Genomic DNA, 14,494 nt, shown 5'->3' with positions numbered 1-14,494 from the left:
TCTGCATACTATACTAAAGCAACTTATAATTGATAACACATCATGCAGACCACGGTGTTAGAGAAACAAGAAAACAGACACAATGAATGAATACACTCATAAAGAAGTAACAATTTATTCATTACTAGCCTTCAAAGATTCATATGTTTATTAATAATGTGGTAGGTTACGGGGACGGGATAGGCTGACATATTAGAACACACCTCCTGCTTTCTGGAGCGCTCTCTGCTGTATCACTACAAATAACCGAGTCTCCTCCTCCAGGACCCAGAGCTGCACCCTTCCTCTGAGCTGTAAGACAGGTAAGTTTTATATTGCATATCGAGTAAAAAGGAAGCCATGTTGATGATATCTGTTTGTATTTTTACTTATTTAGTTTGATTTCAATTAAATAGACACTTTTAAAATAAGGTAACCTGCAACCTAAAAAGGGATATCATGTATATGTGAGAAAGATGTCTCCACTAGCTGTACCAAGTTCTCTTTCCTGCTTCTATTACTTGCATTTTATTATTCATAAGTGTTTTTTTTTAACTTTTGTCTTTTTAACCCTACCAGAATGAATCAGAGTGTTTGGAGCAAAGCCATGTATTCCTCCAGCAACATCTGCCTGGATGGCTGTGCTGCAGAGCATCTCTCCTCTTTTCAGCCTGACCTCATGCCATCAAACTCAGATTCATCAGGCGTTTCATTGACCTTACACAGAGAAGGCGAGAACATGAAAACACTACCAGATAGTGCTTATTATAGCAGTGCAGATGCTGGTTTGATGTATTCCAGTCAACTGGATCTTACTTCATCCAGAGGCAGCACCAGTGGATCTTTATCCATGGGAAGACACCCGTCTCCCGCACCCACTTCTTATGGTCACCATGACTGGAACCTGAACAGAGGCCATCAAGCAAAGCGTGCGAGAGTAGAAAATATAATCAAAGGTATGACCAGCCCTCCTCATATGTACGACACAGAAGTGAAAACGAAGGAGCGTAAAGAGACCGACTGCATGCACAATGACGAAAAGATCCAAGAAGCACCTTTCCTTCAGAAACGCATGGAAAGCACGGCTCAAAGCCAGGTAACAAGAAAGCAGCTGGAGAGCCAGCATCAGCACCCCAGGCAGCTCAGAACAAAGGTTACTCACCTGGATGGAGTGAGTGAAGCCCATGATTCCATCAAAACATCTGGTGATGCGTTTACAGATTTGTACAGTGAGTTTGAGAGCAGTTCGAGTCTAAAATATCAAGGATGGAAGAAGGTTAAATTGATGAACTACTTCCAATCCAAACCGGCCAGAATAAGGCTAATGGCAGATGTTCTGAAGTACGAGCTGTCCAGAGTTGTCAGCAAGAGCGTTGACTCCATTTTCAAAAATGTGCCGCTTTTACAGACGTCGCCATATGAAGTGGAAAATGTAGAGACTGATACGTCTCTTCAGCCATCGGTGAGCAGTGATGATGATAAGTTAAGACTTCCATGTTGTGGGACTCCAGTGGTGCAAACCCCAGATGTTCAAACAGAAGCTCTGTCTCTGGTTGTGCAAAAACATGAACTGGAAAGATCCAGGTTAACAGCTCACCACCATCCAAAATCTCCAAATTTCCTCATCGTTGACTCTGCCCTGCAGGAATCTCAAGCATCAGAGAAGAATCACCGTGCTCTCAAGAGCCTACAGGACAGTTACTCAGAAGAAGGCCGGAAGTCAGTTAAAGTGAGATCAAAGGTCAATTCCAGATCTGTGAGAAGCCCACAGGCTCACGCTGTGTCTGCAGATCCAGTGCTTTTGGAAAGCACTGGTCTCCCTCATGTGAAGGCAGAGTCTGATAGCCTGGTGAAAAGCAACCTGTACATGCTGAATGTATCCTTTCTAATTTCTTGTGTTAACCTGTGGCTTTAAGTAGCACTTAGCAGTGACAGAACACCTCCAATATATCTGAATACTGTAGCATCTCACGCAGATGTCTTTAAAGTCTTTACTGTAAGTACTATAAGTCTCATTTAAATACTTTCTATCAAGCACAAACACATCAATTTAATTTGGGGTTCAGTATGTTAACAAGGACACTAAGGCATGTGGACTTGATGAGCCAGGGATTGAACCACTGGCCTTCCAATCGGTAGGTGACCCTGTTTTTAATACCTCTTTTAAACACTTTGTGACTGGTTTTGTCCTAAAAGGCGCTTACAAATAAACTTTATTTACTTAGTAAATGATCTGCTGGACCTCCTGATTCCCAGCCACCCCTTTTAAAGAAAAAGACAATAAACCTACCCATTGTGGAATCAACATTTTCATCGTATATTGGCTATAAATGAATCAGTTCTGGAGAGAAAATATCTTGTTTTTGCGTTTCGTCCTTAACGCTGGTGAATTTTAGGAGGGTCTGACCACAAACCATCTGAAGAAAGCAAAGCTTGTGTTTTTCTACACTCGCTACCCGAGTTCACTTGTGCTGAAGATGTGTTTCCACGATGTACAGGTGAGAGACGGCTTGCACATGTCGTGTTATCGTCCTTCTCACAGAATAGAAAACATGTTACATCTGCTGAATTGACAGATTTATACAATTTCTTTTATTTTGCATTTGAGCAACAGTGATGCTACTTTCCATTTTGGGAGAAAAGTCTCAACCTGAAAACATACAAAGAGTCCTCTGTAACCTCTGGATTTATTATTACATCGTTTTCAGCATCATAATCCACAAACCAAAGACATCATCATATAATTTAGTGTGTTAAAAAAAACAGAAGACAGTTAAATAGTTTCATGGGTGATTTTATTTGCTTCACATATTGTAGTGTGCACTGTAAAACATACAAATCACAAAAAAAAACGTTCATTGTCACATTTGACAAGCTCACTTACCTTTTTTTCCTCCTCAGTTCACGCACTCCATCAGCTCTCAGCTCATCAAGTGGTTCAGTAACTTCAGGGAGTTTTACTACATCCAGATGGAGAAGTTTGCTCGACACGCTCTCATCGAAGGAGTGGCAGACGTGAGGGGTCTGACTGTGGGGAGAGAATCAGAACTTTTCAGGGCTCTCAACAGGCACTACAACAAAGCCAGCGACTTCCAGGTGAGGAACAACTGAGGACTTGTTTTACTCTAACACACTGATTGCTTCCTAAAAGCGAGTCGTGAGGTGTCACTCAGGTATTTCTTAATTTATAGTCTCCTTTTTGACCATGCATCATCTTTATTTTAGAAACACTGTACTGTGTCCACTGTATCTGCAGCTCCTCTTTTTTATGTCGCCGTATCGGTTTCAGAAAAAGTAATAAAGGAATACAGCTTACCAAGATTCATTACATTATTATGACTACTAATATTCTGTAGATGTTACGTAATTTTCATTCTTTCTTTTTTAACCCCTTAAAGCCTGGTGTTTCATATTTAATACATGAGATTTTTTTTATCTGCTGAAAATACAAAATAAGAAGCTTTTCTAAGTATTAAATTGGAAAATAAATAAATAAAAATATTAAAAGCAAATAGCAAACAAATTAAAACTCAAAAATATACGCAAATTAATATTTAAATTCAGTTAAAAAAAAATAGATTCGTTAAATACCCCAGAGTTTTGTAAAAAAAAAAAAAAAAAAAAGAAGATTTCTGGCAATTATTTAATCGTTCATGTTTTGAAGGGTTGAGTCAAATGTTTATTTAACCTTTCCAAAATGTGAACTGGACCTGAAAATGTTACAAATCGTGTGTAACTGCAGCAAATACGCAATAATTAGAAACAACCAAACAAAACAAACCCCAAGAAGCATGTTTCAAAGTAAGAATTTTCTCTACAGTCTGATTTAATCCCCATATGGAGAGGTCTTTTTCACCTAAGTACAAATATAGTATTTTTTCCTTTATTGAACAGTTGACTGCAGTGAAACAGGATAAGAGAGTTAGATGTTAAGCGTTTTGTTTCACCCAGTTAATGTTAAGTTTGCAAAACTGTAAACAACCTAATAATTTGTAACTACTGATGAAGAGAAAGCAGAAATTGACCTATTCTGATATCAGGGTTTCTCTCAGACAGTCACGATGATTATTTTTCTAATTCATAATGTGCCCATGTTGAGCTGTTAATGCACAGAGATCATAAAAGGTCAAATGACACAAATTATTTCATAGAGTTCATATAAAGAAAGGTTTAATATGTTATATTGATGTGAGTGTTGCACTTCGATCAAACAGCTGTGACAAGCTCTACTGAAGAAAAAAAATAAGTCAGGGCACTTAGTAATATGTTAAATAAAGATTTGCTTTGAAAAGGCACATTTATTAATACAGAGTAAATATCAGCACCGTGAACAGAGCTGATCAGTACAATGGACTAAAACGTCCTGATGATGACTGTTTGTACTGAGAAGCTTAAATCACTGGTAATTAAATAGCAGATTGTAGTCATTTATATGTGCTCAGTATGACTTAAACCATTAAAAACAGTGATTAGTTTTAATGAAGCAACATGATTTCCCACTTCTGCAAATAAAAACAACCATTATTTTTCTTTATTGTCCAACTTTTAAATCAAAACACATTTCGGTGTAGATCTTCAAGGCTGAGACAATTTCAGCATGATTTGATAGAACTCAGAATCAGCCTAATAAAATCTATACCTTCATGTGATTACCAGAGTTGTTAGGCTTAGTGTAATTGTTGAAAATGTTTAGTTATTGTTTGTTTCAGTGTTATCAAACATATACTAAAATACAAATGCTAAAAACTAAGAACTTTCCTCTATATTTTTCAATCATTAGTTTTCCAGGAACTGAAATTGTTAGTTTTTTTTTTTCTTTAAAAGTATTTTTTTAGTTAACTAAAATATTTTTCATAACTAGCTTTAGTTTTTAATTTTTTTATATAACTATAATCAACTTGGTGATGACCGTAACTTATAACTTCTCTGCAAAGAAAAGTTAAAGCTTTAAAATGAGTATTCCTCTAATTTCCAAATGAGTAACAGAGAAATTAAACCTATAAATTGTGCTTTGAGTGGGAGAAGACAAAGACAGCAAAGCAAGCATAAGAGGAGCTACAAGTATGTCAAACAGACTGGTTAAGAAAAGGAAAAAAAATGGTTCTTCATTAGACATACTTGTGCTAGCTGTACAACTGGACTGAGTAAACCTGTAAAACGAATAACTGCCATTCGAATAGGGAGTAAAGAATCTTTTTTTATGCACAATGAAATTTTGTATAATAATTTAGCACAGTCCATATATGGTTAACACTAATTACACAGCAAGTATTGCAATTCCATCTCACATATTAGTGTCAGCTGTTAGTGACATAAAGTACATCAGCTAGAAAAACAAAAACTAATGTTATACATACGTCCTAAACATGTTCATTAAATTAAAGTTCTATCATGTTCAATAGAACTTATTGAGTGTTGTTGCTAATAAATAAATTTCTTTAAACTCTGGACATGTTGTTTAAATACTCTTGGCGTCACAAATATATCTCTCATGAGTTTGTGCAAAATAAGATTTTAATCTTTGTGCATATGTTTTAAATGTTAAAAAAATATCCATACCAAACCCCACCGTTATTATAATCACTTATATTCTCGCTGTACTCATTTGAAATTTCACCAGATTTAACAATTGCATTTCAGCATGAATATCTTTAAATAACATAACATTGCTTATCAGGTCCATTTTGGAAAATTGGTGTATGCACTTTTATTTTGTTACATGACAGTAGTTTAAAACACTTAAAGGTTCACATTGCAAAATAAGAAAAGCTGATTACAGCACAGGTAGTTGTATACTCATTGGTTCAGTTTCCCAAACATGGATTAATCCTGATCCCAGACCATAAACCTTAGTTTGGGACAAAGCTGAATCAGTGTCAGGGAAACTTGCTAAAATAATATTTGTTTTTGATCATTTCACTTCCTTTAATTTTGTTCTCAGTCTCTGTGCTAAGACCTGATTTGTTACTTACCTGAATTTGCTCGGTTAGAGTCACATCTAAAATATAGTGCCATATACAATTCACACTATCTTTCGACGACAGACTGAACAGAATGGCAGCAAAGGACTCATATTCCCTCTCTCCCCCATTAAAGAAATTCTTGTGTGGATTCACAGGTGCCCGACAGATTCCTGGAAGTTGCTGAGATTACACTGAGAGAGTTTTACGTTGCCATTTCAATGGGCAAAGATCGTGATCCATCCTGGAAGAAGGCAATCTACAAGGTGATCTGTAAACTGGACACTGATGTACCAGCTGAATTCAAAAGTCATCAGTCTGTATAAGAACCAGGAGACATCATGATCATGTGCCACAGTGACCGGTCACAATGCGGACTTACTCATTTCTTCATGGGGAAAAAAAAAACTTTTTAAATTATTATTATTAAATTAAAAACAAAGATTGGCCATCTGAAAAGTAATGTAGATTCTGCCATACTGATGGCAGTGGGGTGTATATATATCTACTGTCAATCGTTTTTGTTTCATCATTGGCTGGATAGATGCATGCATTTTGCTATATTATATAGCAACAATACATATTTTACATGATTAAAAATATTTTATTGTTGACACGACGAGTCACAGATCACACTTTGTTTTCTGTAAAAAGCACAAAATAAATTCCAAACCAGGAATTTAGAAAATCTTTAATATTGATGGAACAGAACTTATTACTGTACATACAAACAAAATGACAAAAATATATAGAACACAAACTATTTCAATTCTACAATTACAATGTCAGTGAACCAGTTAAAAAAGTATTAACATAAAGGAATAGTTTCTTGCTTTGTTCCATACTTACCACCTGGATCCATCCACTCATTTACCGCATGGCACACTTCAACCAATGGTCCAAAGCCAATTTAATCCTTCATCAGAAGTGATTTGTCTGTTTATAACCATTGATCCTTGTTGTGTGTTGGTAATCCAGATTAAATTTATTGTTAAAAAAAAAAAAAAAAAAAAAAATCCTGATGTGCTTGATTTCAACAACAAACAGGGGCCAAAAAACCCAAAATAGTTTGGGAAACTATACATTTCACTCTAAGAAGCCATTTTACTAGGTACAACTGTTCAACTGCTTATTATTGCAAATATATAATCAGCTAATTGCCATGTAGAAATGGTCAAACCTACTGAAGTCAAAAATGTGAGTGAGAAAAAGTGGGACTTTAAATGTGGCATGTTTGTTGATGCCAATTGGGCTGGTCTGAGTACTACAGAAACTGCTGATCTACTGGGGTTTTTACACATAACCATCACTAGGGTTTATGAAGTAACCCCAAATAACCATGTGTCAAAACCAAGGAATGCAGAAAAACATCTCTGAGCACACAACACATTGAACCTTGAAGCAGAATGGCTACAGCAGCGGAAGACCACATCGGGTGGCACTTCTTAAAGTCAATAAACGGAAACTGATGCTACATAGGCTCACCTAAATTGGAAAGGAGAAGACCAATGAGTCCAATGAGCCTTGATTTCTGGTGCGACATTGGGATGGTAGAGTCAGAAGTTGGAGCTTGACAACTTGTTTTCCATGACAACAGAGTACCGTCTAATGTGCGTACGATCATTATACGAATGCGGTTGAACGCCATTTGTATGCAACACGGAACGCCACTACAAAGGTGGACATCAAGATAATGGTATACCTGCAGTCAGTCTGTGGCTTTTCGTTAGACTCTGAGTGTTGTTTCTGTGTAGCCATTTCCATCGTTGCTGGATTTCAAAAATGGTGGGTTTGATTTTCGTGAAGAAGTTGCTCTCATGACTTATCAAGTGACATCCCTGTCTAGCCAATCAGTGGCATGCAGTGTGTTGATGTCACATTTTCAGATCGCTTGGAACCCCAGTTGAGTAGGTACTAAAAAAAGTACCTGATACCAGGTACTATGACCTAATGGCAAACCCTAAAAAAGAAATGTTGAGTTGTTCTGAGTAGGTACTTATGGAAAAGGGCTATTAGAACTAAATGAGCACTGTTCATATGCCAGACATACCTGAGTACTGTTAGTCTACGTTCACACTGCAGGCGAAAGCGCATCAAATCCGATTTTTTTGACCCTATGCGACCCATATCCAATCATGCTATGACAGTGTGAACGGCACAAATCCGATATTTTCAAATCCGATCTGGGTCACTTTTGTATGTCGTACTGAATCCGATACATATCCGATGTTTCAGAAAGCTACTGCTGTGTGAATGGTCAAGTTGCATTAAATCCGTCTTTTACGTCACTGACACAAGACAGACGCCAATTATCAGCGCCAGAGAAGTGCCCAAGAAGACATCGCGAACGCTTCCTGGCCATCCGGTGAAACTGCTGGGAAGACAGCGTTAGAGAAACGTGAACATTTTATTTGTACTGCATAATCTGCAGATTCTGACAGAAATCTGCAACTATCCTTTGAAGCACCGCTCCTCTAAAACAGCAATAAGGATAATTATTAGGTTATTTACATTATTATGTAAATAACAAAATAACTTAAAGCAAAAATTGGGAAACGTGAAGTCCGAAGTCTTTATATTAAGAGCCATCAGTCAAACAATACTGTTTGGTCTGGGTCTAAACAGAGCGCGTTGTGTGTGACATCTTCTTTTGCGCATGTGGGCCGCTTTGAGTGTTCACACTAGAGCACGTTTGCTGTCGCATTTTATTTGTAGTGTGAACGAGCAGACAAAAAAATCGGATTTGATCAAAAAAATCGGAATTGAGCATTAAGACCTGCAGTGTGAACGTAGCCTTACTGACCTTGTCCTTCCCTTTATGACCAAAGTGTACCCATTGTGTGTTGGTGGCTAATGCACCATGTAAACAGCTCAAAGCATCTCACACTGGTTATGGAACATGACACGTTTACTATACTAAAATGACCTCCACATTCACCAGATCTCAATCAAATAGAGCACCTTCAGAATGGGAGTGGTAGAATGGGAGATTCCACTATGGATGTGCAGCTGAAAAAATGTGCACTAACTGAAGGCAAATTGAAGCCCAACCAAGTACTAGTAACAGGGATGATGTGGCCAGTGAGGGTATAGTAATCAAAATGTGGTACAGGCAACATCTTATTTTGACTTTGAGTGCAAAAAAAATAATATTAGAATTGTTTTTTTGTTTTTCTAATTAAAAAAAAAACTAAACAAAAACAGTAACAGAAAAGTTTTAAAAACGGGACATCTAAGAACCCCAAACCCAGAGTGGACTGATTTTTCCCTTACAAAATGTTCTTCCATATTTTGAAAATTTGGGTTTGTTTGGTTTTTTTGTTTGTTTGAGGGTTAGGGATGCACTGTAAACCATTTCAACAGATGCTGCCCACAGCCCAATTTCAAACTGGTCATCAGCTATTTCTATAGATGTTGTAAAGACACTGGGTAAAGCAATCCAAAGTGTTAAAGCTTTTGTGTGAGAAAATGCCATGTGAAAATCAAAGTAGGTCAACTGATCTACATGGTAATTTCTAACAAAATACAATTTTATACAAAATACGTAGATCATAAAACCCACCTGATAAATTCAGTAAGACTCAGAAAGTTTAGATTGTGTTTTTTATTGTCTCTTTTAAAACTATGGATGGACCAAGAAACATTGCTACAGGTATACAGTACATGAATTAGGAAGAGTATAAAACAGCAAAAAAACCCAAACATAAGAATAATGATAGGATGCAAGACTAGACGTATCAGAGAATTATAAACTACATATTGATTTGATTTATATCCAGAGAAATAAAAGCCTCTAATATCTGTAATAATGAATGTAATAAGAAACAGATAACAGCTGGTGAAATCACCCTGATCAAAATTTCATCGCCAGTAAGCTTCAGCAGTTTTCACATTCTGGGCACCTGCAGAAAGAAAAGCATGATATTGGTAATTTCACGGTTAAATTTCACTCAAGTTTATTTGTTTTATGTGACAATAAGGACTGCATTAAAACAATGAAATTTCATGTATTTTAAGGCATTCTCTTAACTACTGTTAAATACAGAAGACAATAGTGTTACCTGCATTCTCATATAAGTCATTCTTAATCTGTATGCTCCCAATCAAACTCAATAAGATTACTTTGGAAATGGTAAGACGAATCTTTTTCGGGAAAATGGCTGGCTGATTGACCAAATGTTTCTCTCAGTATAGTTTCCAATATTACTGATACAAAAGAAGTTCCCTCAAACTTCTCATTTGAGTCATTAAACATTCTGATTAAAATATTTTAAATTGTAGAATATTATGACTTAATAGCCACAAACATCATCTACAATTTTTCTAACCACCTCAACAATATGAATAGGAAAAATACGAACCTTTCACTGAAACCAAAAAAAGTGTAAGATTATCTTCTTAGAAATACTTGGTACGGTTGAGAGCTCTTTGTGCCAGCTGGCCACTCTCATCTGTTATTTTCTCCCAGTCCGTTTGACCCACCACGAAACCAATAGCACGCTTTCGATCTGCATCCTTTTGCTCTTCAAGATCAGCCCATCGAACCTTTGGGAAAAAAACAAACAAACAAACAAAAAAAAAAACCAGGGAGAAACCCAAGGTATCATATGTTATGAACAAGAAATGGGTAAATGATTTCAGATAATTCAGTAACATCTTTGAACATTCAGTATCATAGAAACTACTAGGGACACACCAACTGTGAAATAAATGCTAAAAATAATTCAGTTTTCTATTATATTTCTTTTTTAATTATTAGTGAACTGACGTTCACTGTTTAAATGCATGTTTAAACATGTAGCCAGCTCACACCTGACATAAATATACATATCAGCCTCTGATATTGATAAAGGTCATATTTGCTGATTTGCTAGCTGTTGTATCAGTGCATTCTTAGAAATGGTAAGGAAAAAACAACCCTGAACTTTTGGTTTTTCCTCACTAACAAACAAATGCACTCATAGATGGTCAGGTCAAATTTTACCCTCTTCTTTCCAGGTTCGGACATGCGTGTGGCATAGTCATCTGGCAGCTGTAGGTAGTCTTCGAGGCCTGCCATATGTTCGCCTTCACGCTTCCTCTTCCCGCCACTCCCCAGACCGTCCAACTTGTCTGTTTAAATTGAAGATTACCGTTCAGTTTACCTCTACTCTCCCATAAAAACAACATAAAACCTCAACAAGGTATCACTCATTTATCAAAAAATAAAATAAAATTATGAGACAACTAGTAATATCTGTTTTATCATTGCTCCATAAAACGATGATCCAGGACCTGATCTTTTTTATTCAAAGAATTAGTCTATAATGTGTCTTTTTAACTTAAAGAGAAATGAGGTCTTTATTTAAAATGTAACCTTTTTTTTTTTTTTTTTTTTTTAAATTTACAATCACAACGGAAACAACTTAAGACGCTTTCCTGGTGTTCTTACAGAAACAGCAGCCCATGTCTCATTCAGTAACTGACTGTTTCCTGTTGACATGCTAACAACATAAATAGCGGTTTGTACTAGATCTGATCAGCCTGGAGGTACTGTGCTGTTATTGATTATAACACCATAAGCCTCATCTAACAAAACGCCTGCTCAACTAAATGAAGAACAGCTGTACAAGTCCTATCAAATAATATAAGCATAATTCATAAACTGGTTTATGGTTTACAGTGTACTCTAATGTACTAACAAGCGCAAAAGATCCCCAGTTCAATGCTGGGAGGAGACTCAAACCCCTTTGGGAGATTAAACAAATTAAACATTAGGTAGCTACTCACTGTGGTGACCCCTCATCAATAAAGGAGCAGCCAAAAGAAGCTTTGACTCAAACTTTTTCTGAATAAATCCCTTCAGAGCACCAAAATTGTACGCTCCTAAAGAATTATATGTATATATATAGCTAAAACACCCGTTTAACCCCCCAAAAAAGGATTTTTTAAATATTTCTTTATTTGCTGTATCCCCTATATGCAGTTTTAATAATGATGAGGTTTGGCTGTTGGTTGGTCTTTAGTGTAATATAGAAACCAGTTGAAACTATTATCGTTTTTTCATCAGCAACAAAGCATTAGACCAGTAACTTGGCCAAGTCCACCAGTGACTCAATCAAAATGCAAAAGAATCGCATCAATCAAACAAAGTTCACAATAGAAACAGAAAAAAAGAACACAAAACATACACACACGACTTCACAGATCTCGCTACATGACACTTAAAACACATTTTAATGATGCAGAAGGCTCTATATGACAAAGGCAAATGACTGGATCATCATTAAAAAATAAATACCTACCAAGTTTTGCCTCTGATGTGTCCATCTCCCATTTGCTTTTTGGAATGTAGCCCTATATTACATAAAGAAACACTGCAATGGTTAAACATCAGGGTGATACAGGGGGAAAAGGGAAGGGTGGAGAAAGTGGGGAAAGGAGTTGGCTGAAAAGACAGGAAACTGGTTTATCAGAGGTTATAAGACACAAAAACAAGCACAACTGTAGGGTGAAACTTGGTACAATACTTGGTAAAGACATACAGTAACTACTAACAATGGCATGCACAGAGTTTAATTTGTGTTATTGCAAGGTGAGACGTGTTCACACTGAGTCTTTTGTTTTCTGTTACCGGCTTAAAAATGGACAACTGTGCTCTGCTTTGGAGAACACAAACTTCATTTAACAACAGTCAGAGCGCTACTGAATCTAGAGAGAGAGAAGTTTGCTAATGATCATATGATTGGAACAGATTTCACATGTAATTTTTTTTTCAAATCAATTCCATTCCACACACACTGATAAACCTATAACTAAATTTACAAAGAACAAAGGTTCTTGATTCTTAGATTGCAGTAGTACTACTTGTGAAAAGACTTTAGTGTGTAGAGATCTTTCGTTACCAAACATGAAATCATCATGAATGAGGTTCCCTGCTGTAACATCACTGTGTAGTTAGCTGGCCTTTAAAACAAAATAAACAAATTTAAAAAAACAAAAACATTAAAATAAAGGATATTTGGTTAGCAACAGCAAATTGCTCGAACTCCACTATTTAATTATTAATTTCAGGATTGTTTGTTAATCTCTGAAGGAGTCATTTCTGTTAGACTAAACAATAGCGCTCATAATGTTAGCATATCACCTAAAAGAGACTGAGAGAGCATCTTTTTACTGCTTATATTTATATACGACAAGCGGTAAATTATTTGATATAAGGCATCGGGAACTTGTTCAGATCATCTTCTCTAGCATGAGATTGTGAACTATGTTTGCCATTTCATTAAAAAATGTAATGTCTGAATTTTGAGGGTCCTGAGATCATGAGGCGCATATTTAATCCATGTTTTGTCATTTTAACTGATTGCATTGCTTTGATTACTATATCAACCGTTTTGAAGGTCCTTTACTTTTAAGCAATTTATTATCCTTTATTTATCCAGGTGAAAGTCTCATTGAGATTTAAATTCCATTTCCAAGAGAGAACTGGCCATCATGGCAGCAAAAGTTACAACAAATACAACAATAAAAACATGCGTTTTTAACCTTGACCAACCATACGCATTATAAAAAGATAAAGCATCAGAATTAGTTCACATGTTGTGAATACTGTGTTTAATGATTGTATAAGGTGTTTTTTTAAGTAGTTTTTCTATTTTCAAAAACATAAAATGTCAAATCCATTATATAAGTGTGGAAATCACCCTGCAAATGAGTATGATAAAATCTGACTTATGTTTAATTCCACATGGCATATGCATGACAACATTGGCATGTAGGAATTTAACATGTGTTATTTATTGAAGACACTTGGTTGCTGCTTGTTTGGATTTCTTTATCAGAATTCACCTCTGCAAAACTTCAACAACATCAACAAATGTGTTAAAACTTATGTGTGTAACTATTTAACTGCAAAGTTACAGGGACCAAAATAACACCAGCACTCTGGTGCAGTTTTTTTTCTCCCACAGAAAATACTGCTTGAAAACATCAGGCTTTTCTTTTATGACTTTTCTACGTCAACAGGGAAACATTTGCATAATGCCTTCCTTGAAGCTTTCATTTTTTGTTTTTTGCATGCCTTTAAACAAAGAATAAGCAGCAGATACTGAAATTGTAATTTCGTAAAGGAACGTTTGTTCACTCTGAAATGCTCATTGTTGGCTTCCAAACTGAAGATTTAAGGAACCAAAGACCCAGTAGATTATTTTACTTTTGATGGAAATGTTTCTACGAAAATGTTAATGCATCATGTTAGTAACAGGGTAGCTAATATGGAATGCATTACTATCAGCTTTAACTGTATGGCCACAGGCCAGAACTAAGATCTGAACTGGATTTATTTATTAATGCTGCTCATTACACATGTTAACCGTCATCTTCGACTGGTCACAGCCCAGGTACATTTGGGAGATATGCAAAAATGTGCCAACAAAACAGAAAACAGAAATGATCTAGTTTAGCAATTAATTCTCCAAAGGGGCCACATGTGAAACTGGGACTGATGTGGAGGGCCACACCAACAAACTGAACTAAATTCTGCTCAATATCAATTTCATCTCTTTGTAATGTTA

At 36.2% G+C, this 14,494-nt stretch overlaps 2 protein-coding genes across 5 annotated transcripts in view; one reads left to right on the top strand and one right to left on the bottom strand.

Annotated features, from left to right (window-relative positions):
• The first annotated feature begins 240 nt into the window (after positions 1–240).
• Positions 241–6,331, top strand: prox2 (prospero homeobox 2). The gene is made up of 5 exons (XM_006797136.3): positions 241–302; positions 559–1,855; positions 2,376–2,477; positions 2,881–3,075; positions 6,098–6,331. Exons 2-5 carry the CDS (start codon positions 560–562, stop codon positions 6,263–6,265), a joined length of 1,761 nt encoding a protein of 586 aa, XP_006797199.2. The 5' UTR covers positions 241–302; position 559; the 3' UTR covers positions 6,266–6,331.
• Positions 2,766–14,494, bottom strand: part of ylpm1 (YLP motif containing 1) — a 31,281-nt gene continuing 19,552 nt past the window's right edge. For 3 of the 4 annotated variants that reach the window (XM_006797137.3, XM_006797140.3, XM_006797139.3), the window contains 4 exons: positions 12,224–12,275; positions 10,924–11,051; positions 10,301–10,484; positions 9,529–9,841 (listed from right to left, as the gene is read on the bottom strand). In XM_006797137.3, the coding sequence (XP_006797200.2) occupies positions 10,338–10,484; positions 10,924–11,051; positions 12,224–12,275 (327 nt within the window). In that variant the 3' untranslated portion in view covers positions 9,529–9,841; positions 10,301–10,337. Of the gene's footprint in view, positions 3,008–9,528; positions 9,842–10,300; positions 10,485–10,923; positions 11,052–12,223; positions 12,276–14,494 lie in introns of those variants that run through there. The other variant, XM_035910510.2, reaches the window with a different exon arrangement.

This window comes from Neolamprologus brichardi, chromosome 15, assembly GCF_056152115.1.
Source record: "Neolamprologus brichardi isolate AB-2024 chromosome 15, ASM5615211v1, whole genome shotgun sequence".
NCBI classification, from domain to species: domain Eukaryota; kingdom Metazoa; phylum Chordata; class Actinopteri; order Cichliformes; family Cichlidae; genus Neolamprologus; species Neolamprologus brichardi.
This window is presented reverse-complemented; position numbering and strand designations above follow the sequence as displayed.